Source organism: Rhinopithecus roxellana, chromosome 16 (genome assembly GCF_007565055.1).
Source record: "Rhinopithecus roxellana isolate Shanxi Qingling chromosome 16, ASM756505v1, whole genome shotgun sequence".
Taxonomy (NCBI): Eukaryota; Metazoa; Chordata; class Mammalia; order Primates; family Cercopithecidae; genus Rhinopithecus; species Rhinopithecus roxellana.
The window spans coordinates 78807758-78832889 of NC_044564.1; the positions used below are offsets into that span (position 1 = coordinate 78807758).

Here is a 25132-nt window from a genome sequence, read left to right on the forward strand (position 1 = left end):
AAACTTTAAGGCTTACATAATTAAGTAGGGAAAATGGTGGGGGAGAAACAGCTTTTACAGGGAAAAAAATAGAAACATTGACTTTTAGGAGAACAAATAAGAAAGTCTGTGTTCATCTATACGGTTAGGAGTGGTGTTGCCAGCTTCTTCAAGGCCATAAGTTAGGGGATTTATGGTAGCATCATTCCCCAGAAATTTTGCCTTTAGTCAGATAAGGAACTCTCTGGCGCAATCTCGGCTCACTGCAAGCTCCGCCTCCCAGGTTCACGCCATTCTCCTGCCTCAGCCTCCTGAGTAGCTGGGACTACAGGCACCTGCCACCACGCCGGTTAATTTTTTGTATTTTTAGTAGAGACGGGGTTTAACCATGTTAGCCAGGATGGTCTCAATCTCCTAACCTCATGATCCACCCACCTTGGCCTCCCAAAGTGCTAGTATTACAGGCGTGAGCCAGCGCACCTGGCCAAAATATTTTTATACCAGCTCTGGGGTTCATAGTCAGCCTCTGCAATATCAGTATACAAGGAGCATCGTTTTTTATAGATGGCCAAATTTCATGTGATTTTATAACTGTAGCATTATTAATTCAGTGTTGTTTGATATTTTTCCTAATCTTTCTCTGTAACATGTACTGCTCAAAGAAATAACCTTGGACAATGAGCATATGTCATTTGTATGTATGAATTCAGTGTGAATATATGCTGACTTCCTAGAAGTGAAGTTACTGGGTCAAAGGACATGTGCATTTGGATGTCTATAGCCATCTTCTTTCAATAGACACTCCTACCAGTGTATCCAAAATCTTAGTTGATGTACATATTCACTAGTAAGTTCACTAACTTTTCTCTATTTTATAGTAGAATAACTTAATGATGTCACTCCTCAAAGTTTCTTTTCTTTTTTAAAATTCATTTTTGTTTTCTATGGGGGGGGGTCTCACTATGTTGCCCAGGCTGGTCTTGAACTCCTGGCCTCAGTGACCCTCCTGCCTTGGCCTCCCAAAGTGTTGGGATTAGAGGCATGAGCCACCACACCTGTCCAAAAAGTTTACTTTCTTAAAAAACCAACACACATCCTACAAAGACATTTTTGAGTTATTTTGTTAACGTTTTTCTTCTGTGCACCCTGGGCTACATAAGCATAACTGGCCATATTCAGTACCACGTGGTATCCTCTTCATTGGGCCTTATTGCCCCTGACTCTACTGAGTACCCACTTGCCTCCTTCCCTACTCCGTCATTCTCCCTTTAAAACATCCAATCACTGCTGTACAAATCAAGGTTGAATTCCTTTCACATTGGACTATTTTCCCTATTGCAGTAGTAAATTATGGATAAAAATGTGTCCTGTCAGGGTTTGTTATCTTTGACAACAAAAATAAATATATAACTGCAAGTTATAATGAGTGATACCTAGTATTTAAATAATTAAATTGGAGGTCATTAGACTGGTCGCTTTAATGCACTGAGTTCCTACATAAGGAAACTGAAACTTAAAATGGAATTACAAGTGGCCCACTAGTCATCAGTTATATTGTCTTGAACTTGCCACAAGAACAGTCCAAATAAGGCAACTGCTCAAACTTTAACCAATCAAATAATTTCTTTGCTATGCTCTGCATTTACTCTCTGAAAGCTTTCAGTTACCTCTGGAGGAGCCCCAAACCACTTATGATTTGGAGCTGCCCAATTCATGAATTGCTGTCTGTTCAAACAAGCTCTTTAAAATTTTAATGTGCCAAAGTTTACCTTCTAACAGGAATAGTACAGGGTGCATTGAGGACATATTATGAGGTGGGAGACCAGAAGGAGTTGGAGCACTAATCTAGTATGGACTGTCAGAGAAGAAGACCTCTCTAATAAAAGACATTTGAGTTAAGACTTGAATGATGAACAGGACTTTGGACAGTGAAAAGCAGAGGGACAAAGATTCCAGGAAGAGAAAATTGCAGTGAAAAGGACTAGAGACAGAAAGGAACTTGATACACAAGTAGTCTTACAATAAACTTACAATTTGACATAACCTGAATACTAACCAAATTATGACTTGATATAACCTAATTATAATTTGATATAACCTTAAAAGCAACAGAACCTAATACATAATGATCCAAAGTCAAATAAGATATGGTGCCTACTCTCAGGAAGCTCAGAGGTGAGCGAATAAGTGATATATATTCCTATTCTCTATTCCTTTTTCGTCATGAAAAAGATATGGGGACAGGGATCAATACTTATTGCCCAAATGAGCTTAAGTGTATTATTTAATCTCTTTAAAACTTGGATAATAGTATCTGTTCTGCCAATTTCAACTGTTAATATCTGCCAGGGTCCTTAAGTGCAAGAAACAGAAATCATCCATAAATGATATAAAAGCTGAAAATGAATTTATTAAAGGACATCAAGCAGCTCACAGACTCTTCCAGAAGCTGAAGAAACAAGCTAGAGGTTCTCCTCCCAATAAAGCCTCTGGGTACCAACACTGCAGCCTGCACCAACACACTGATGCTGGACATTGGTTGCTGGTGATAGAACTTTGCAGTCTCGGAAACGATATAGTTACCGTGGCTGTCACCCTTACTTCAACAGACTCTGAAGTCCTGCTTCTGGTTGTCATTCAAGTTTGAGTTGGGTCCACCAAATTAGATTGGAGAGTCTAGCAAGCAATAATACTCATGTCCCAGTAATAAGGAAGACTAGGAAAGCCAGTATCTGTCACTTCAAGTTCCTGTAAGGGTGTCTGGGGGCAAGGTAAGGGAGAAACTCTGCCAAAAGGATGACAAATGGCCACTGCAAATAGGGTGGGCTCTAATGAGATAATTACATGAAAATGTTTCACAGACTAAGGGGGAATTCAGCCACATGATATAATCTCATTTTGTAGTGATTTTTAACTCCTTGAGGGCAGGCAAGTTGGAAATAATGTGTAAAATAATGTGAAAATCCCAATACATATGCAATCACATTTAAGCTCTATCTATGAAGACCGGAAGGAAACATACAGTAAAAGTTATTTTATTAGAGAAGTGGGATTTGAGATGAAGTAGTTCTTAAATTAAAAAAAAAAAAAAAAAAAAAAAGACACTTTCCATTGAATTCACAGTCTTCCCCACAAACTTGGATCCAAATTCTAACGAAAGGAAGCTTAAAGACGCAAAGCTTCTGGTGAAATGAGGAACAGAACAGTTGGTACCAGAATCGCATCCATATGTCATGATGCATTGTGTACGCTATGCAGTCCTAATAGGGAGGAAAACTACCACTAATTAGGAATTTAGAAAATTGCACAGTGCTGCCTACCACGTAATAACTTCAAATGTAACCTGTTACACGTTAGCCGACGTGAGGTTACAGAGGGACATAGCAAAACTCGCTAGAGTTACTTCAGGTAAGGCACACAGAGGTTGCTCTTATTATCAAGAAAACCAAACGTTCACATAAAAACGTTTTCCGGCCGCCCGGCTCTTTTCCACTTCTTCCAAAAATCTTTGAAGAGTGGTGAAGAAACAAACATCAGTCTTCCATTCTCGCGAGAGCTCCGCGTGTAACCAGCGGCTGAGGCGGAGGATTGGTCACGCAGGATGAGGAGCCTCCGCTATCCCGCCCCCGTTGCCGGGATACGCCGCGGCGCACGGCCGCTAGTGGGTAGGCCTGAGACCCGAGGAAAACTGCGCGTGGGCCTCAGAAAGAAGTTAGGGCACACGCGAGTCGGGCGAGCGCCCCCATTCCGCGCCGGCGGAGGTGAGAAACCCCGGGTCCCATCTCTTCCTCCCTCCCTCCCACGTCTGTTCTCTTGCCTTGGAGATGCTGATACGCTCCAAACAAAACAAATTCTAACTCTGGGTCTTAGCTGTTACCATCGGTCCAGGCATGTACCAATTCTAGTCGGGTGAAGGGTGAGAACAGACCTCCTCCAACAGCCCGATCCCCCCCACCCCCCACGACCCCGCTCCCCGCAGGAGACCCGCCAAGCACAGAGCGGAGGGAAGGACCACGATGGGCTAAAGGATTTTAGTCAAAGAAATAGATTTCTACCTGTTACAGTGCAAGGGATTTATTTCTGTCTGTTGATCACAGTGCGGGCAGTTAGCAACTTTCCACTTTTTCACGTGTGAGAACGGTTGACTTAGGGAGGATAATGACAGAATAATAATTAGAAGCCAGATGTTTTAAATTTAATACTTATCTTCACAACAGCTCTGCAAGGTAGAGCTTGTCACCCTTCTGTTTTACAGAAGATGAAATCCTGAGGGGTTAAGTAAGGTGGCAAGATTATGCAGCTGCTAACTTTGTCAGCACTAGTTTGTATCGCTAATTTTTCTGGATCCAGAGGCCAGGCTGCCTCTCTGATTGTGTGAATAACTGGAAATTGTGTGACTCTTTGATTGAATAACCCCGGAGTTAGTGGTATATTTGTTGCTAATGTCCCCCTCTTAATCCCAGTGGTAATAATATAATGGTAAGCTTTTTTTTTTTTTTTTTTTTTTTTTTTTCGCGACAGTAAAGCGGTGGAAAAGAAAATTGGGTGAAATTTCTGTATGTTGTGCATTTTCTCAAAGTTAGCAGGAAACCTAGAGTAGTATCTTTTCTACTGGAAAGAGATGTTTATTGTACTCGTTTTCTTGTGGAAAAACCATTTTGATCATACACCCTGTCTTCCTTTTCAAACAGTCATTTCATGAAATTACTTTTTCCATTTGAAATTCTTTTGCTTTCTACATAGAGTTCAAAATGGCAAGGAATTAGAATCAGGGAGCTAGTGGGGTCAGGAAGATTGGTGTGAACATATTCAAATGAGAGATCTGAATGGAAATTTCAGATAAACAATTGAAAACTCAAAATTGGTGCCCAGTTGAAAGGGCAGAACTGTAGACATTGGTTAGTGAGCCATGCACGTAGCTGGAGTTACAAAGATGCATGATTGTAGAAAGGATAGAAGCAATCCAAGGACTGATTATGAATAATGCTAAGAGAAGTCAGAAAAGTAGTACTGGACATACAGTGTAGAAACAAAGAAATCATTTTAGTCCAACACACGCTTTGTTTGCTTTTTAACAATTTAGTAAATTTTTGTAATTGGCAATAGCTTTATGTAGGAGGAAATTTAAAAGGTACAAAAGAGAACAAAGTTTTTGCTTGTCACTGAGACAGATGTTGGGGATATGAAGATGATTAAGGTTCAGCTCTTGCCATAAAGGGCAAGAAATACTTAAGCAGATCATTTCAAGTGGTGTGATAGCTTCTGGAATAAAGAAATACACAGGATGCATGGTAGCACATAGAACAGGTCTATACACTGAAATTGAAGAAGACGAAGATTCCAAGACCAGTTATAGACTGGTCATGGAAGGATTCCCTGAGAAAGTAACAGGCAAAATGTGTGTTAGGCAAGGGGACCACTTAAGAGGCTGGTATAATAGTCCACTTGAGTCAGTGATGCCCTGAATTGGCCAGTGCTGTAGGAATAGAGAGTAAAGTACCTGTTAAACACTTATTAACAAAATCAGTAGAACTAAATAAAACAAACTCAGTAGAACTATGTGATCAGCCATGGGAAGTGAGGGAGAGGGAGATATCAGGGACTAAGTTTCTGACTTCTGTGACTAGGAGGTGATACCAAGAGGAAGGACAAATTTTGCGGAGCTGATAATGAGTTTGGATTATATATGTTTATTTTGAAACATTTAGATGTCTAAGTGGAGATGTTATTATTTGGATATAAACACCACAAGCTGAGTGCTAAAATAAGGGCTGAACATATGAAATTGTGTGGAATCAGTTATTAATTGTTAAAACCCTCAGTGTGGATAAGTGGGCCAAGGAGAGTTTAGAGAGAGAAAAGAAAAAGATGGTGGATGGTATCTTAGAAAATGCTCTATATAAGCATTTCTGTCTCAAGGAGACAGAAGAACCAGAAGAGAGGTAAGTGTCATGGAGATATTTCATATAAATGTGGGCACCAGTAAAGTAGGATGACATTTACATCACTGGCAGTATTGGCAATGGTCATTTGAATCAAACAGTAGCAATCCAGGAGATAGTGGGAAACGAAGCAGTAGAAAATAGTGGATATAATAGTGGATATAAGCTATTCTTTTTTTTTTTTTTTTTTTTTTTGAGACGGAGTCTCGCTCTGTTGCCCAGGCTGGAGTGCAGTGGCTCGATCTCGGCTCACTGCAAGCTCCGCCTCCCAGGTTCACGCCATTCTCCTGCTTCAGACTCCCGATTAGCTGGGACTACAGGTGCTTGCCACCATACCCGGCTAACTTTTTGTATTTTTTAGTAGAGATGGTGTTTCACCGTGTTAGCCAGGATGGTCTCGATCTCCTGACTTCATGATCCGCCAACCTCAGCTTCCCAAAGAGCTAGGATTACAGGCGTGAGCCTCTGTGCCCGGCCGGATATAAGCTATTCATAAGAATTTGGCTGCATAAGGGAAGGATATATGGGACAGTTAGATAGAGGTGGTTGCAGGGTCAAGAAATAAGTCTTTGAAGGTAGAAAAGAATTGAACATGGTAACAGACTGAAGGAAAGGAGAAAGTTTAAAGATATTGGTAGCAGTGAGTGTAATGCCACAAAGAAGATGGGATCAAGGGTAAATCAGAGTAGAGATTGATCTTGAATGAGAGAAGGAATGGCTGTTGAGATAGGAGGGCAGAATGGATGTAGAGAAGTTTATGTGCCCCAAAGGTGATGGAGTTCAAGTTGTAATTTTCTTAAATGAGTCATCTGCTAAGAGTGGCAGGAACAGAGATCGAAAAGTAGTTAAGGATGAGAATTATCAAGTAGAGAGGTATCTTAACAAGGCTAAATACTTTCTGAAATGAGGGTCCAACTAAGATTTGTGACTATCACTTTGCAGTACCCCAGTCTGTACAGTTGTATGATTTCCACCAGCAATGTTCAGCACTTCAGGTTGGATGTGGAGAAGGGTTTCTGATTTTGCCAGATGGGTGGAGAAGAGTTCCAGGATACAAATTAGTTGATGGTGCTCATGAGACACTAATTTCATGAGAGAAGGAAGAGAGTTCTTAATCACCCTTGTCAGGGTATCATTAGTGACTTCTTGGATGGGGACTCCATTGGATATTTCAGTTTTCATCTTACTTGAATGTCCAACTGTAAATGGCATGGCTTGTTCCTGCCTTCTCTGGGCATCTCTGACATACACTCCTGGTATTTTTCTTTGCTTTCTGGGCCTTAATTTTCATTCTCTCATACTAGATTTTCCTCTTCTGTGTGATCTGTATGTATTGATGTTCCTCAGGACAATCTTGGATACTATTCTCTTTTTCTCCATATTCTCTCTCTCTCTAAATAAGTATCTTCGTAACTATTTTATATGACCTACAATAGGACATACATTTTTATATTGTAGCCTAGTAAACACATATGTGTAAATTTATGTAAATATAGCTGAAACAAAAATTTACTGAAACAATGTTTACCCTTTGTATGTTCAGTGAACTCTTTTTGTTTAAATTTTATTTCGCATTTTAGTATCTTGGTCATAACCTGCAAAATTGTTTTCAGAACTCACTAATGGAAGTGACCAACAATTTGAAAACTACTACTCTAAATTATGAGACAATTTTAAATAATATTATATTCTGATGAATAAAGGAGAGGGCTGATAAACTGGGAGAAAATGAGTGAATTAAGGAAATGGTTTAAAGGCAGGTGTAGCAGGAATGAAGATGAGAAAAGGGTAGAAGGAGAGAAGACCCAAGAATAGAGTATTTCAATTAAGATGTTTGAGATGAAGCAATTCCAGATGATGACAAGCTCCATGTATTGCCGTGGCTATGAATGACTGAAATGGAGTTAAGATCATTGCTAAAGTTGAGGTAAGGGAACTGTGAAGCTGGAATGTTAGGTGTTGGATCTAGTATCCAAATGGAAGTCATCCAGGATGATGGTGAGATTAGAATAGAGAAGCTGTGAACTAGGTACAAAAGACTTTAGTAAAGATAGAGGAGAGATTAGGAAGTCACTAATTACCAGCAACCAGGAAAGATCAAGGCAATATTGTTGCATTCCCGGATCCTCAGAGGAAGTGAATCTTGTTTATTTTATTTTATTTTATTTTATTTTATTATTATTATTTTTTTTTTCAGGGATGGAGTCTCGCTCTGTCACCCAGGCTGGAGTGCAGTAGTGCAATCTCAGCTCACTGCAAACTCCATCTTCTGGGTTCACACCATTCTCCTGCCTCAGCCTCCCGAGTAGCTGTGACTACAGACGCCCGCCACTACGCCCAGCTAATTTTTTGTATTTTTAGTAGAGACAGAGTTTCACTGTGTTAGCCAGCATGGTCTTGATCTCTTGACCTCGTGATCCACCTTCCTCGGCCTGCCAAAGTGCTGGGATTACAGGCGTGAGCCACTGCGCCTGGCCTCTTGTTTATTTTTTTAAAGGTGTGGAAGAATATTTTGAAAGTGACATTGGGGAGCAAGAAAAGTGCCACCTCCTTTGCTTTAAAAGAGGACAGGAAGCTAAAACACATGGACTACTGAAAGTGTTACTCTCAGTGGAAGCCAAGATTCTGTTAAAGTTAAGAAAATAGAAAGTATTTGTAACAAGATCCAGAATATAAGAGAGTTAATTGTGGACCAGAAAATGCAGAGAAAAGATTAAGAGCAAAGAAAGATGTTGGCTGTGACGGGAGAGAAAACTTACTAGAGTATAGGATGAGAATACTAAAGAAATAGATAACTACAGAGGCTTGCATTTTGGTAAGATAATAGGAAGATGAGGAAGGAATGTTGCAAGAAACAATCTCATAGTTCTAAATGGAGCACGATGTCAAATTTGAACAAAGTTAACCTTGTAGTGGTACACAGAATGGCAGCTTGCAAGAACAATTGTGAATTAAATGTAAGTGTATGATGGGTTATTATTGTCTTGCTAGAGAAGACATCAAAGGATTGAACTGTTTATTGCTTCCAAACAGTGATTAAAGTAAAGAAACAATGGCCAGCTATCACAAATCTTCAGCAGCTCGCCCTGTTTCAAGAGGTGGAGTTGGATTAACAGGAAGGCCTCCTTCTGGGATACGACCCCTATCAGGAAATAGAGTGGCAACTGCAGTAAGTTTGAAACAAATCTATTTACTTTGGGAGGCCAAGGTGGGAGGACCACTTGAGTCCAGGAGACTGGGGCTTCAGTGAACTAAGATCATGCCACTGCACCCCAGTTTGTGAGTTTTTGACTCTTTCCACCCCAAAAAATCTGTTGAATGCTTGTGCATATATTGTGGTAGAAGTTGGAAATCTCCTCTGTAATAAGAGATTCTACTTTGTTGTTTCTTTATTTCATAAGCATATTATTAAACATGTTTGGGTTTTTTTTTGGAAAGCATCTGGAAATGTAAATGTGGAAGAATGTTTGAAAGACACTCTGGGAAGAAGATGCCTGCTCCTGCAGATACTCAATTTAAAACTGCAATAATTTTAGTTGAACAGTGTATTGGGGCCAGAATAAAATGAAATGAATAGACCAAAAATAGAATCAAGCATATAAGAATTTTTATGATTAATGTGGTGTTTCAGATTAGTTGGCAAAACATGGAGTATTCAGTAGAACATTCCAATAATTATTAAACCATTTGTTTAAAAGTATTTTTAATCCTCTCTTATACCTTTTATCAGAATTCTACATAGTTTAGAAACTTGGTATTTCAAAAATGAAACCATAAATGTAGTAGAGGAAAATGTTGGCAAGTATTTTGTATACGGTTGATATGGACTAGGCTTTTCTAAAAATGACAGAAATAACAAGTACTGAAAAGGAAAGCATTTTTATTATATATCTAAATTTACAAAAAATAAAACACCATAAAAATTAAAAGAGAAATGACACCTGGTAAAAACCTTTATAATATACATACCATATATAGGATCAGAATCTCAAAAAGTAAACTTTACTTTTTTTTTTTCTTTTTTGAGACAAGAGTCTTGCTCTGTCACCCAGGCTGGAGTGCAGTGGCATGATCTCGGCTCACTTTAAGCTCTACCTCCCAGGTTCACGCCATCCTCCTGCCTCAGCCTCCCAAGTAGCTGGGACTACGGGCACCTGCCACCACGCCTGGCTAATTTTTTGTATTTTTAGTAGAGACGGTGTTTCACCGTGTTAGTCAGACTGGTCTCGATCTTCTAATCTTGTGATCCTTCCACCTTGGCCTCCCAAAGTGCTAGGATTACAGGCGTGAGCCACCGTGCCTGACCAACTTTGCTAATTTTTAAGTGCTCTTTCTGTATTAAGACTGCAAGCCTTATGTCTAATCAAACTTTCATGACATTTCTTTTGAGGCTGGGGTAATATTATAAAACTATTCTAAAACTCATCTAGAATAATACAAAAGTAAGAAAAAGTACAATACTCTAACGTAAAATATATTATAGACAATGAGTGAAACAATATTCTGATTGCTACAGCACCTGGAAATAAACTCTAGTGAATGTTAAAGAACTTAATATAGGAGAGTGTGTCATAAATAGTGAATCAATAAGAGAAACACACCATATGAGGAAAAGTTAGATGAAGTTTATGAGTTGATATTCTAAGGAGGATATCCTATAAAGATAATTATTACATTTTCATTATCATTATAATGTAAAAATTGGGAAACAGGCAATGGCCTGATGTTGGTGGAGGGAAGCAGGCCCAGGCTTGGTGAGGAGGCAACGTTCTGAGGGGACAGGCTGACAAGGAGGACCAGAGGCCCCCGGAGGGGCACGGAAGGAGAAGATCTGCCTGTAGGTTTCCATTGCCCAGCTCCTGCCCACACTCCCGCCTGCTGCCCTGACCAGAGTCAGCATGCCTCCTGAGCAGAGGAGTCAACACTACAAGACTGAAGAAGGCCTTGAAACCCAAGGAGAGGCCCTGGGCCTGGTGGGTGCACAGGCTCCTGCTACTGAGGAGCAGGAGACTGCCTCCTTCTCTTCTATTTTAGTGGAAGTCACTCGGGGGAGGTGCCTGCTGCTGAGTCACTAGGTCCTCCCCAGAGTCCTCAGGAGCCTCCACCCTCCCCACTACCATCAGCTACACTCTCTGGAGCCAATCTGATGAGGACTCCAGCAACCAAGAAGAGGAGGGGCCAAGCGCCTTTCCTGACCTGGAGTCCAGCTTCCAAGCAGCACTCAGTAGGAAAGTGGCTGAGTTGGTTCATTTTCTACTCCTTAAGTATCGAGCAAGGGAGCCAGTCACAAAGGCAGAAATGCTGGAGAGTGTCATGAGAAATTGCCAGTACTTCTTTCCTGTGATCTTCAGCAAAGCCTCTGATTCCTTGCAGCTGGTCTTTGGCATCGAGCTGATGGAAGTGGACCTAATCGGCCACTTGTACATCTTTGTCACCTGCCTGGGCCTCTCCTACGATGGCCTGCTGGGTGACAATCAGATCATGCCCAAGACAGGCCTCCTGATAATCGTCCTGGCCATAATCGCAAAAGAGGGCGACTGTGCCCCTGAGGAGAAAATCTGGGAGGAGCTGAGTGTGTTGGAGGTGTTTGAGGGGAGGCAGCACGGTATCTTCGCGGATCCCAGGAAGCTGCTCACCCAAAATTTTGTGCGGGAAAACTACCTGGAGTACCAGCAGGTGCCCAGCAGTGATCCTGCATGCTACGAGTTCCTGTGGGGTCCAAGGGCCCTCATTGAAACCAGCTATGTGAAAGTCCTGTACCATATGCTAAAGATCAGTGGAGGACCTCACTTTTCCTACTCACTCCTGCATGAATGGGCTTTGAGAGAGGGGGAAGAGTGAGTCCGAGCACGCATTGCGCCAGGGCCAGTGGGAGGGGGTCTGGGCCAGTGCACCTTCCAGGGCCCCATCCATTAGCTTCCAGTGTCTTGTGTGACATGAGGCCCATTCTTCACTCTTGGAAGAGAGTAGTCAGCATTCTTAGTTTTGGGTTTCTGTTGTATTGGATGACTTGGAGATTTATCTTTGTTTCCTGTTGGAATTGTTCAAATGTTCCTTTTAACAGATGGTTGAATGAACTTCAGCATCCAAGTTTGTGAATGGCAGTAGTCACACATAGTGCTGTTTATATAGTTTAGGAGTAAAAGTCTTGTTTTTTATTCAGATTGGGAAATCCATTCCATTTTGTGAATTGTGACTTAATTATAGCAGCGGAAAAAGTATTTGCTTAAAATTGTGAGCGAATTAGCAATAACATACGTGAGATAAAGAACTCAAGACATTAAAAGATAGTTAATTCTTGCCTTATACCTCAGTCTGTTCTGTAAAATCAAACAAATATGCATACCTGGATTTCCTTGGCTTCTTTGAAAATGCAAGATAAATTAAATCTGAATAAATAATTTTAAAAAAATTGGGAAACAACCTAGAAGACCTTACAACAGGTGAATCTTAAACAAATAATGATATGTATATCCCTATAGTAGGCTATTAGATAGTCATTACAAACTACTTTCAAGATATTTCAGGAAATAATTAACGCAAGTTTAAAAGCAGTGTTGTATCAATTTAACATAGAAACATACATTTATACATACATAGAAATGAAATGAAAATAAATGAATAGACAGAAATGTCCACAAATTTATCTGATGTTCACACAGGTGATTTCAACTAACTGAGAAATTGCAGAGGGCCAATACTCAAGCTCCTACAGTAGGCTAACTGCAAACTACAGATAATGATGGGTCCTGTGGTTAACTAATAAGAAAAGCAGCATTTTTGGAGGGAATGATTTTGTTAAAGTCAGATTTTCCTAAAGTTTTCAGATTTTTTTCTAGAGTTTCAGGTAATAATATTAGGACATCGTCCTCAACTTAGACTGAAGTAATTTTTCTAAAATCTTCATACATAGGATAGTAAGGGTATCTTTTTCTTTTATTCAAGTAAAAATTGATAATTAAATATTTATAAAAAGAATCTGACATTTATTGGCCACCTACTATTTGCCAGGCACTTTATCTATTTGTTTATTTGTAAAATTTTAAAAGTTTGTATATATTTATGGGATAGAAGAGCAGATGTCTTACATGCATATATTATGTAATGGTGAAGTGTGGGCTTTTAGTGTACCCATCACCTGAATAGTGAACACTGTACCAAATAGGTGATTTAGCAACCCTCACCTTCCTCCCACCCATCTTTTGTAATCTTCAGAGTCTATTATCTCACTCTGTATGTCCATATGTACCCATTGTTTAACTCCCACTTGTAAGTGAGAACATGCGATATTTGACTTTCTCTTTCTGAGTTGTTTCACTTAGGATCCTGGCCTCTGGTTCCATTCATATTGTTGCAAAAGACATGATTTCATTCTTTATTATGGCCGAGTAGTGTTTCATAGTATGTGTGTGTATATATGTGTGTGTGTGTATGTGTGTGTGTGTGTGTGTGTATTTTCTTTACGTAGCCCTCCATCTCCGTTGATGGACACTTAGTTTTTTTTTCATATATTTGCTATTGTGGAAAAGTTGTGTGATAAACATAGGAATGCAGGTATCTTTTTGAAATAGTGATTTCTTTCCTTTTGCAGTGGGACTGCTGGATCATATGATAGATCTGTTTTTAGTTTTTTGAGGAACTTCCATATTGTTCTCCATAGTGGTTATACTAACTTATATTCCCACCAACACTGTACAAAGGGTCTCTTTTCTCTATGTCTTTGTCAGCATTTGCTATTGCCTTTCTTTTGGAAAAAAGTCATTTTAACTGGGGTGAGATGATATCTCATTGTAGTTTTGATTTGTATTTCTCTGATGATCAGTGATGTTGAGCACTTTTTCATATACCTGTTTAACGTTTGTATATCTTCTTTTGAGAAGTTGTCTATTCAGACCTTTTGCCCATTTTTTTATTGTATTATTAGATTTTTTGCTAGTGAGTTGCTTGAGCTCCTTATATATTCTGTTTATTAATTTCTTGTCAGATGGATAGTTTTCATATATTTTCTCCTATTCTGTTGGTTGTCCCTTCACTTTGTTGATTGTTTCCTTTGCTGTGCAGGTGTTTTTTAACTTGATGTGATTCTATTTGTTTATTTTTGCTTTGGTTTCCTTTGGTTGTGGGATATTACTCAAAAAAACCTTTGCTTAGACTAACGTTCTGGATAATTTCCCCCATGCTTTCTTTTAGTAGTTTCATAGTTTGACGTTTTAATTTAAGTCTTGAATCCATTTTGATTTGATTCTTGTATATGGTGAGAGATATGGTTCTAGTTTCATTCTTTTGCCTATGGAGATCCAGTTCTCCCAGTACCATTTATTGAAGAAATTGGCATTTCCTCATTGTATATTCCTTGCATCTTTGTCAAAAATGTGTTCCGGTAGGTATATGGATTTATTTCTGAGTTCTCTATTCTGATTTTATGCTAGTATACTTTTTTTTTTTTTTTTTTTTAATTCAGAGTGGGTTTGGCTGTCCTAGATCTTTTATGATTCTATATAAATTTTAGGCTTTTCTTGTTTGTTTGTTTGTTTCTGAGACAGAGTCTTGCTCTGTCATCGAGGCTCGAGTGCAGTGGTGCAGTCTCGGTTCACTGCAAGCTCCGCCTTCCGGGTTCAAGCCATTCTCCTGCCTCAGCCTCCAGAGTAACTGGAACTACAGGCGCCCACCACCACGCCTGGCTAATTTTGTTTTTTATTTTTAGTAGAGACGGAGTTTCACCATGTTAGCCAGGATGGTCTCGATCTCCTGACCTCATGATCTGCCCGCCTTGGCCTCCCAAAGTGCTGGGATATCAGGCATGAGCCACCGTGCCTGGCCTTTTTTTTTCTTTCTATTTTTGAGAAGAATGTCATTGATATTTTTACAAGGATTGCATTAAATTTGTAGATTAATTTGGATATTCTGGATATTTTGACAATGTTGATTCTTCCATTTCATGAACATGGAATATCTATTTTTTGGTGTTCTTTTCAGTTCCTTGCATCAGTGTTTTATAGTTTTCATTGTAGAGATCTTTCACTTCTTGGGTTAATTCCTATGTATTTTATTTTATTTGTAGCTATTGTAAATGGGACTACTTTCTTGATTTTTTTTTCATATTGTTCACTGTTAGTATATAGAAATGCTGTTGATTTTTGTATCCTGCAATTTTTCTGAATTTTACTGAATTTACTATTTATCAATTCGAATAGTTTTTTTGGTGGAGTCTTCAGATTTTTCCAAATATAAGATCATATCATCTGCACACAGAGTTAATTTGACTTCTTCCTTTCCAGTTTGGATGCCCTTTATTCCTTTTTATTGTCTGATTGCTTTAGCCAAGAATTCCAGTACTATGTTGAATAACAGTGGTGAAAGTGGGCATCCTTGTTGTGTTCTAGATCTTAGAGGAAAGGCTTTCAGTTTTTCCTCATTCCATAGGATATTAACTGTGGATCTGTCATATATAGCTTTTATTGTATTTAGATATGTTCCTTGTATACCTGGTTTTTTGAGGATTTTTATCATCAGGAGATGTTAAATGTCATCAAATACTTTACAATATCAACGGAAGGTTTTTGTCCTTCAGTCCGAGGATATGATTTATCACATTGATCGATTTGCATATATTGAACTATCTTTACATACCTGGGGTAAATACCAGTTGGTCACAACAAATGATCTTTTTAATGTATTGTTTAATTCAGTTTGCTGGTACTTTGTTGAGGATTTTTGCATCAATGTTCATCAGGGATATTGGCCTATAGTTTTCTTTATTCTTCATATGTCTTGTCTGTTTTTTTTTTTTTAATCAGGGTAATACTGGTCTCATAGAATGAGTTTGAAAGTATTTTCTCCTCTTTTATTTTTCAGAATAGTTTTAGTAGGATTGGTATTAGCCCTTTTTTAAATGTTTGATGGAACTCAGCAGTGAAGCCATCAGGTCCTGAGCTTTTCTTTGCTGGGAGACTTTTTAAAAATTTTTTTGAGACGGAATCTCACTGTCGCCCAAGCTGGAGCACAATGATGCGATCTGTGCTCACTGCAACCTCCGCCTCCTGGGTTCAAGCTATTCTCCTGCCTCAGCCTCCTGAGTAGCTGGGATTACAGGCGTGCACCACCACACCCAGCTAATTTTTGTATTTTTAGTAGAGACGGGGTTTCACCATGTTGGTCAGGCTGGTCTCGAACTCCTGACCTCGTGATCCACCCACCTTGGACTCCCAAAGTGCTGGGATTACAGGCGTGGACCACCACACCCAGCTGGGAGACTTTTTATTATGGCTTGGATCTCATTATTTGTTATTGGTCTGTTAAGGTTTTGGATTTCTTTATGGTACAGTCTCTGTTGGTTGTATGTGTTTAGTCATTTGTTCATTTCTTCCAGATTTTCCAACTTATTGGCATATAGTCGCTCATAGTGGCCTCTAATGATTCTTTGAGTTTCTGTGTTATCAGTTGTAGTGTCTTTTTTTTTTTTTTTCATTTCTGATTATATTCATTTGAGTCTTCCCTCTTTTTTTCATTAGTTAGCCTGGCTAAGAGTTTGTTGATTTTGTTTATCTTTTCAAAACACCGACTTTGTGTTTCATTGATCTTTTATATTTTTTTGTTTCAGTTTCATTTATTTCTACTGTGATCTTTATTAATTTCTGATATGAATTTTGTGTTTGGTTTGCTCATGCTTATCTGATTCTTTAATATGCATTATTAGGTGGTTTTTTTCAAGTTTTTCTACTTTTTAAATGTAGGCACTTAAAGGTATAAACTTTCCTCTTAGTACTGCTTTTGCCATATCACGTAAGTTTTGGATATGTTGTGTTTCCATTGTAATTTGTTTCAAGAGTTTTAAAAAATTTCCTTTTTAATCTCTTTGACGCACTGGTCATTCAGGAACATATTTCTATTTGTTGGTATAGTTTTCAAAATTCCTCTTGTTATCAATTTGCAGTTTTATTCCATTATGGTCAGAGAAGATACATATATATTTAGGATTGTTGTATCTCTTGCTGAATTGATTCCTTTATCATTATATAATGATCTTCTTGTTTTGATTTGAAGTCTTTTTAATCTTATGTATATATAGCTACTCCTGCTTGCTTTTGGTAGTGTGAAATACCTTTTCCCACTCTTTTATTTTTAGCCTATGTGTGTCTTTTAGGGATAGATATGTTTCTCATAGGCAGGATATAGTTGGATTATGTTGTTTTTGTTGCTGTTTTAAAATCTTCTGCTAATATGTATCTTTTAATTGAATAATTCAGTTCATTTACATTACATTCACAGTTAATAATAATATATGAAGCTTTTTTCCTGTTATTTTGTTAGTTGTTTTTAAGTTATATAAATTATTTTTCTTTTTCTCTGTCTTTTTATCTTTATGTTTTGATGAAATTCTTTCATGTTGGCATTTGATTATTTTGTCCTCCTTTGTGATTGTTTTATAAGAACTGTGAGTTTAATATTTTTATGTGTTTTTGTGATACTGTATATCCATCTTTAATTTTTATGTTGAAGACCCCTTTGAGCATTTACTGTAGGACTGGATTAGTGGTGACACTTTCCCTCAGCGTTTGCTTGTCTTGCAAATACTTTATTTCTCCTTCATTTATGAATCTTATTCTGTCAGGATGTAAAGTTTGTGGCTGACAGTTTGTTTTTGTTTTTGGTTTTGGTTTTTTTCTTAGCACTTTGAAAATGACATCCGATTCCCTTTTTTATTTTTTATTTTTTAAATTTCCACTGAAAAGTCTGCTTTTATTCTGATAGGGTTGCCTTTATAGGTGACTAGATACTTTTCTCTTACTAATTTTAAAATTCTTTCCTTCCCATTGACTTTAGACATTCTAACAATATGCTGTGGTGAGGGCATTGCAAAAATGACTTTTTCTTTGCAATGACTTCATCTATTTAATGTTTGCATTTTTGAAAATAGTAATGCTTGTTGTAAAACATACAATGGAGAAGTATCAGAGTTCCTTCCTATTGTGGGTATAACCACTATCAACAGTATCTTCTAGACTTTTTAATGTATTTATAAACACACACACATACATACACAGTTTATATGACTTTGGTCTGTTCCAAAATCAAGATAGTACTGTATACATTGTTATTTTTCTTGTCTATTTCTTTCAGCAATATATTATGAATATGTTGCCAAGTGAATACATATACATCCATTTCATTATTTTTAATGTGTAAAGTTTTAATTTACATGTTCTTCTCTATACTTTCACCTGGTGAATGGAAAATAAAAAGTAGCATAATTAGTTGAGTAGGTCTCACAGTTATGCTTGCATAAAGCCAAAGAAGAAATTATTCAGAAAATTTACCAGGAAGAGATTTAACATTCTCTTCTAAAGATCACTCGGGTTAACCCTTAACTCATTTCATTTGAATTTATAGTTGGCAGTCTTCCTGTGCCCAACACATTTTCTAGAATTAGTACTATTCCTGGCCCCTATGCTCAAAATAATTCCCAAATAATTCATAAGGGGATAAACCGACATCTTTTCGAGGGGTGGTTGTGATTCTTAACAAGGCAATGGGGAGATATTTAATCCAGGGTAACCGGGTTTCTAGAACTAATTTGGTCAGGTGACTTTTTAGAGTTTGGTTAGTTCTTTCTACTCTTCCTGAAGAGGATGGATGCCAAGGGGCATGGTATTCCCATTTTATGTCTAGCACCTGGGCTAACTCTCTAATGACATGTGCCGTGAAATGGGTTTCATTGTTCTGAATCAGTGTTTTCTATTAGTCTAAACCTGGGTATGATGTTTTCAATTAACGCTTGTATAACTACATTGCTAGTAGTTGCACTTGAGAAGGAAATAGTCTCTACACAGTGAGTAAAGTGATTTACTATTATCAATAAATACTTCAGGCGACCAATTGGGGGCATTTTAGTGTAGTTAATTTCAACACTTTGGAATGGTCTTAGCCCTGGGTCTCTTCCCCGAAGGAGTGATTTTTTTATATGTTAAGCAACTGTCTGTGACCTGTTTGGCTAGGATATAAATTCTAATACACCCATAAACTCTGAAAACCACATCACACATGGTTTGGGGTCTCCAATGGGCTCCTTGATGTACTTGAGACAAGACCTCCCTCATGAGAGGTTTGGATAACATCTCTCTTTGATATGGTAATATCCATTTTCCTTCTGTGTTTTCATTAGCTCCTATTTTTATTGATTTTTCTTTTTCAGTGGAAGAGAAAATGGGGACTGTGGTAGGGGAAGGAAGGCAAGGAGTTAAGTGAAAGACAGGTGTTTCAGAAGAAATGGCAGCTTGTTTGGCTATTTGATCGGCAAGGTTATTTCCTCGACTTGGGAAGGAAAAGTCATTTGATGCCCTGGGACATGTACAATAGCTAGCTCTTCTGGCAACTGGAGATTGTTTAAGACATGGACAGTTAGTTCTTTGTGGACCAAGTCTTGGCGTTTACTATTAATAAGATCATTCTCGGTCCAACTTTTTTTAAATGTATGAGCCACTCCAAAGGTGTACTTAGAATCAGTATAAATAGTTCCTTCTTGGTTCTGTAAATGTTTCAAAGCTTGGCTGAGTGCAAACAGTTTACAAGTTTGCACAGACCAATTATTCGGCAATCTTCCTGACTCTACTTCTTCAAGAGTTTTTCCATCAATTACTGAATACATTCCTACCTGAATGTAATTCAGTCGCCCTGTCTTGAAGGGAGTTTCTCCTAAGTCTGGTCAGACCTTTGTATGGTAATCAATTAGATCTAACATGTGTGCTCCCTTTTTAGGTTTAGATCCCCTGTTAAGAAACCTGCTAGGTTGAGTGAATTATCAGTGGTTAATGTTAAATCATCTTGTTTTTAACAGAATAGTCCTACACTTTAAAATTCTTGAGTCGTGATTCACCTCTCTGTTTTTTGATTTAAGATAGTTCTAACTTGGTGGGGAGTGCTTACTGTCAATTTTCCTCCAAAGGTTAACTTTTTACTTTCTTCAACCTATACTGCTCTAGCTGCATTTGACTGGATGCATTGACGCCATCCACAGGTGACTGGGTCTAAAACTTTTGACAGGAAGGCATGGGCTGCCAGTTGCCTCTGTGCTCTTGGGTAAGCACTTCTAAAGCTAACCCATTATTCACGTTAACAAAAAGGTGAAGTGGCTTTTCTAGGGAAGGTAGGGCTAGAACAGGGGCAGTTATTAGCATCTCTTTCAGCTCTTTAATCTGATGGATTTTATCAGAAGTCCACAAGAGACAGTCAGGCTTCCACTGGGTAAGTTTTTCATATAAAAGTTTACTTTTTAGTGAGTATGAGTCAATCCATAAGCGGCAATATCCAATTAATCCTAAAAATTTTTTTAGTTCTTGCTTAGTTTGAGGCAGGGGTAAGGACACAATTCACTCAACCCATTTCGGCCCTATTCTTTGCTTACCTGCACTTATTAGTTGGCTTCACTTTTGAATATATTATTGAAGCTTCACTTTTGAGACCCATAATCCCTCAAACTGTTGGTAGTTAAGAATATGTGTAGAGAAGTCACCCACTTTTTTTATATCTTCACCAGATATGAGACTATCATCCACGTACTGAAGCAGGCATATTTGCTTTGGGACAACAACTTTTTCCAATACTCGTTCTAGAATTTGACCAAAGAGGTTAGGGGAGTCTGTAAACCCTTGGAGTAAGACCATCCATCGATATTGTTGTTTTCGCCCTGAATGGGGGTCTTCTCACTCAAAAGCAAATATGTCTCAGCTATCCTCAGCCAAGGGGCATGCCCAGAAAGCATCCTTCAAATCTATTAGTGTGAACCACTGATGATCATAAGGAATTTGGCTGAGAATGGTGTAAGGGTTGGGGACAATGGGTTGAGTGGTCTGGACTATCTGGTTAATAGCTCTGAGGTCTTGTACCAATCAGTTTGACCCGTCTGATTTCTTGACAGGCAGGATTGGGGTATTATAGGGAGACATACAGGGTTTAAGGAGTCCATCTTTAATGAGACTGTCAATTACAGGCTTTAACCCTATCCTGCCTTCGAAGGGCATGGGGTATTGCTTTCTCCTTACTATTTCCCCAGGAGTTTTTAGTTTGATGTGTATTGGGGGAACTCGAAGTTTTTCTCGATTCCTTCTCTTGACCAGGTATCAGGATGAATGTATTTTTCATCCACGGTGGTGAGTAGATTTAATGAGGTGAGGAATCCCTTAGGGCCAACTTGAAGGCCTATGCCTAATTTTAGCATTAAGTCTTTTTCTAATAGATTAGTTCCCACCACAGGGATCAACAAAAATTGAATATGAGTTCATCGATCTTGATATTTGGCTTTGGATTTTCTAAGATTTTGGCCTTAAATCCTTCTTCTTTTACCCCAGAGACTTAAAGTTCTTCTGAAAAGCCAGCAAGATTAGATGGAGTGAGACAAACAGAGGAGTGAGACACTCCGGAATCGATTAAAAAGGTGATAAGTTCACATTTAGGTCCCACCTCTAAATTTGTCAAGAGCTCCTGGTGGGACTCAAAGTAAAAGAGACAGAGCCCCTGACTCCCCTACTCTTCCTTGAAAGTCATGAGTGGAAGGACTTCCTTTTCCCTTTTTAATTTGAGACATTTTCTCTTGAAGTAGCCTGTTCTTGCAGATTTGTAACATGTATCTTGTCCTTCCTCCCTTTCAATTCTGGGATTCTTTGACTTTGCTCCCCCACACTCTTTAGAGGGCCTAGGAAATGAAGGCCCATGTCCTCTTAATTGGAGGCTTGGTTCCTTTGCACGGGAGTTTGGACCTTTTATAGTTCTTGGCCCCCTGGAAGCCTTGTTTAGAAGTGTATAGGTTTGGAGCCACCTGTTGAAAGGTGGCTAGCATAAGTTTTGCTCTTTGTTTTTGTTTTTTTTTTTGTCTCTCCTCGCATACACTTTTTGAGCTTTCCTAAGAAGTTTACTTAGCGGTCAGTCTTCCCAATTTTCTAATTTTTGTAACTTTTTTGAAATATCTGGTCAATTCTTGGTGAGAAAATGGAGCTTAAACATTCCCTGCCCAAGGGGATCTTCCAAATTTAGGCCTGTATACTGTTTCGTTTGCTCCTTTAGCCTGTCTAAGAATTTTATAGGCCCTTCATCTTTTTTTTCTTGTTGTATATCAAATGCTTTAGAGAGGTTTTGAGTTCGGGGTATTGATTCCCCAATTCCTTTTATTGTCATTTCCCTAGATCTTGCATGTTTTCCTGGTGAGCTGCATTATTATTGTCCCACCTGAGGTCTTGGGTGGGAAATTTTTGGTCCGCATTAGGGACATTCTGACCAGGAGAGTGTTCACATTTCCAAATTGCCATAGCAGCCCTACAGTTACGCTTCTTTTCTCCTCCAAAAAGAGGATGCCTCGGATGGACATTAACTTGACCCAGGTATGTAACTGAGGTCCTAAGCATTGATCAACTTGATCAGCCACCCCATAAAGGTCACCCAGCAGCAACTGAAGCTCTTTTTTCAAACTTCGCACCTCTGAACTGGTCAAGGGAATATTTACAAATCCAATGGCTCCCCCTCCTTGTGGCACCTCTTTTAAGGGGAAGAGAGTCAGGGCTGACTCCTTAGGTGTGGAGGGAAATGGGAAATTAAATTTAGAAATTTACATTGTTCTCTCTCACGTTGAAGTCCTTTCAGGGAGGGGTACTTAATAGGCTGGAAGGGGACAGGCTCATGGGATGATAATTCCCAAGAGTTAGGGTTATAAGGAGGAGGAATAACATGAGCAGGGGAAGGATCTGGAATGGGACCTGAGGCAGCAGCAGCTGCCTGAGGGAGAGAGTCAGGGGCACTGAGCGGAGGAAGATGATCCAGCGGATCCCATGTGTTGGTGGGTGTGGGTTGTTTAGGAACAGGGACTCTTTCTCTGTTAGAGGAGTTGGTTTCTGGCTTATTACCTCTGTTTTTTAAAGGGTAGAGGAGGACAGGTTCTTGCCTCCAACAAAGAGCATAGTCTGTTTCCTTTTGGGAGACAGGGCTTTTGTCATTAACATGTTCAATTAAGAGCTGACAAATCCACTCTTCACTGGAACCAAATTTTGGCCTGAAAACTGAGGGTTTGAGGATGGGCCCTCGAGTCCAAATAAAACAACAATATTTTATCATTTGCTGCTTTCTTTTACGTTTAGTTCTTACATTACCTTTCCAATAATTTAATATAAGTCCCAAGGGACTATCAGGAGGCAATTCATCACTCGCTTGGCTCTTTATTTTTCCTTTCTTACTTGAAACATTTCCCATCTCAGAGGTTTGGGATGGTGTCTAACTCAAATAGGCCCTTCCCCGGAGCTTCTGTTGGGGGTGCTCAACCTCTCCTACTAGCGATTTCTCGCCTTCCCTCCTTTCAGAAGTTCACTGAGGCTCTGAGGCTCAGTCCCTCATATTAGAGATTTTCTTGCCTGTCGATTTCCAGAGGCATTGTTAAGGCTCAATCCCTAGTATTAGAAATTTCGTGCCTATCCTTTAGCCCCACCTGTTGGAGGCTCCTTGCACCCTTCTTTCGCTTTATCTACTCTGGCGTTTTTCCTCTTGGGAAATGGCAGGATCCGCCCTAAGCCATATGAGGTGACCACGGAACTGCAGATAGGACCCACTCAATCCACACAGCAGTAGTGTTAACATCATCTACACACACTTTTAACCTCCAAGATACTCTGACCACCAAGGAAATACTTTGTTGCTGTTGCACCGTTTTTCACGTTTTTCACGTTGGTCTGTGCACGGAGTTACTTGGTTGCCACGCTGTTGTAAGCCTCTCCTTTCCCGTTGCTGAGAGCTTGGATTTGTTCATCAGAATGGGTGGATCTCAATCTCCTGTCCCTGAGGCCACTGCAACGGGATGGTAGGACACGTCTTCTCCTGGGTGGGGTGACTAAAGACGCCTTCTTGAAGGAGAATGGGAATCCCAGACAAGCCCCCAGAATTGTTAGAAATAAAATTTGGAGTCGTAAAGAAAGACAAGCACTCAAACAAAGGATTTCTCAGCAAAGCAAATATACTTCTGCGCAGTAGGGTGCTTCTCGTGGGGCTGGTTGCCACGAGAGCACACTGAAGAAAGGAGAGTAGAAGCTTTTATTCCTAATGGTACTGCTGCCCCCGTGTCCTTTCCCCATTGGCTGGGTCGGACTGCACAATCTAAACTAGACCCGATTGGCTAAACATTTTAACTTTCTTAGATAAGGTGGGTGCGTGATGGGAGAGAGGGGAGAGGAGGAAGGGGTCGTCTACAGAGGACTAGAGAGCCAATCTTTTCCCAAATAAGGAAAGGAATGTGAGCTGGGATTGTGGCATGCCTGGGCATGTAGTAAAATCAGAAAGAAGGAAAAAGGAGAAGAAAGGCAGGAGGTACTTGGAATTAGAGAATAAGTAGCTGAGCAGGCTGTTTGGAGAGAAACCTTGCCATATCTCATGTCTTTTATATCTTCTCATGCCTGTATGTATTATATGAACTGACATAAAGGGAGTCTTTTGGCCTTTCCTGAGGTCATATAATGTTATGTTGGATTTTTCATACCTGAAGTAGAGAATCACGTTGAGTAATAATATGAATGCTTGTTTAATAATGTAAGCCCTTTAGTACTTACATAGTCATCTTAGGATGGATTTATATCCATTTGTTTTTACAAGATTAAAGTTTTCTTATTTTTTCCTGATTTTTAGAGGTAGTATATAATCATTGTAATAAGGCTGAAAATGCCAAATTATATAAAGGAGAAAATAAAAATCAACTACAATATAATTATAGATCACCATCATTACTATTTTTTCATATAGTTTTTAAATTTTTTTATTTTTATCTCTATTCTTTATTTTTTTTAAAAGACGATCTCTTTGTGTTCTTCAGGCTGGCCTCGAACTCCTGGGTTTTAAACAGTCCTCTCATCTCGGACTACCAGGTGGCTGAGACTCTTGGTACATGCCACCATGCCCAAACTTCCAGCCTTTTTTTTTGTTTTAAAAAAGTAGAGTTGTGAACTAGGCACAGTGACTCACAACTGTAATCCCAGCTACTTGGAGAGCTGAAGCAGAAGGCTCTCTTTAGGCCAGTAGTTCAATACCAGGCTGAGTAACATAGTGAGCCCTTGTCTGTAAAACAAACAAAAATGGAGTTATAAATACTATCTTGTGAACTGCCTTTTAATTTTTATTTTATTTACTTATTTTGAGACTGAGTCTCACTCTGTTGCCCAAGCTAGAGTACAGTGGCATGATCTCGGCTC

The 25132-nt window shown here is 39.1% G+C and overlaps 1 protein-coding gene and 1 pseudogene across 4 annotated transcripts in view; both read left to right on the forward strand.

The window, feature by feature from the left end:
* Nucleotides 1–3596: 3596 nt before the first annotated feature.
* The window catches only part of IFT74 (intraflagellar transport 74), a 122496-nt gene continuing 100960 nt past the window's right edge, over nt 3597–25132 (forward strand). The window contains exons 1-2 of one of the 4 annotated variants that reach the window (XM_010384460.2): nt 3597–3740; nt 8955–9090. In XM_010384460.2, coding sequence (XP_010382762.2) covers nt 8974–9090 — 117 coding nt within the window. In that variant the 5' untranslated portion in view covers nt 3597–3740; nt 8955–8973. Of the gene's footprint in view, nt 3741–8353; nt 8879–8954; nt 9091–25132 lie in introns of those variants that run through there. The other 3 variants (XM_030919540.1, XM_010384461.2, XM_030919541.1) reach the window with 3 other exon arrangements.
* Nucleotides 10748–11762, forward strand: LOC104679006 (annotated as a pseudogene).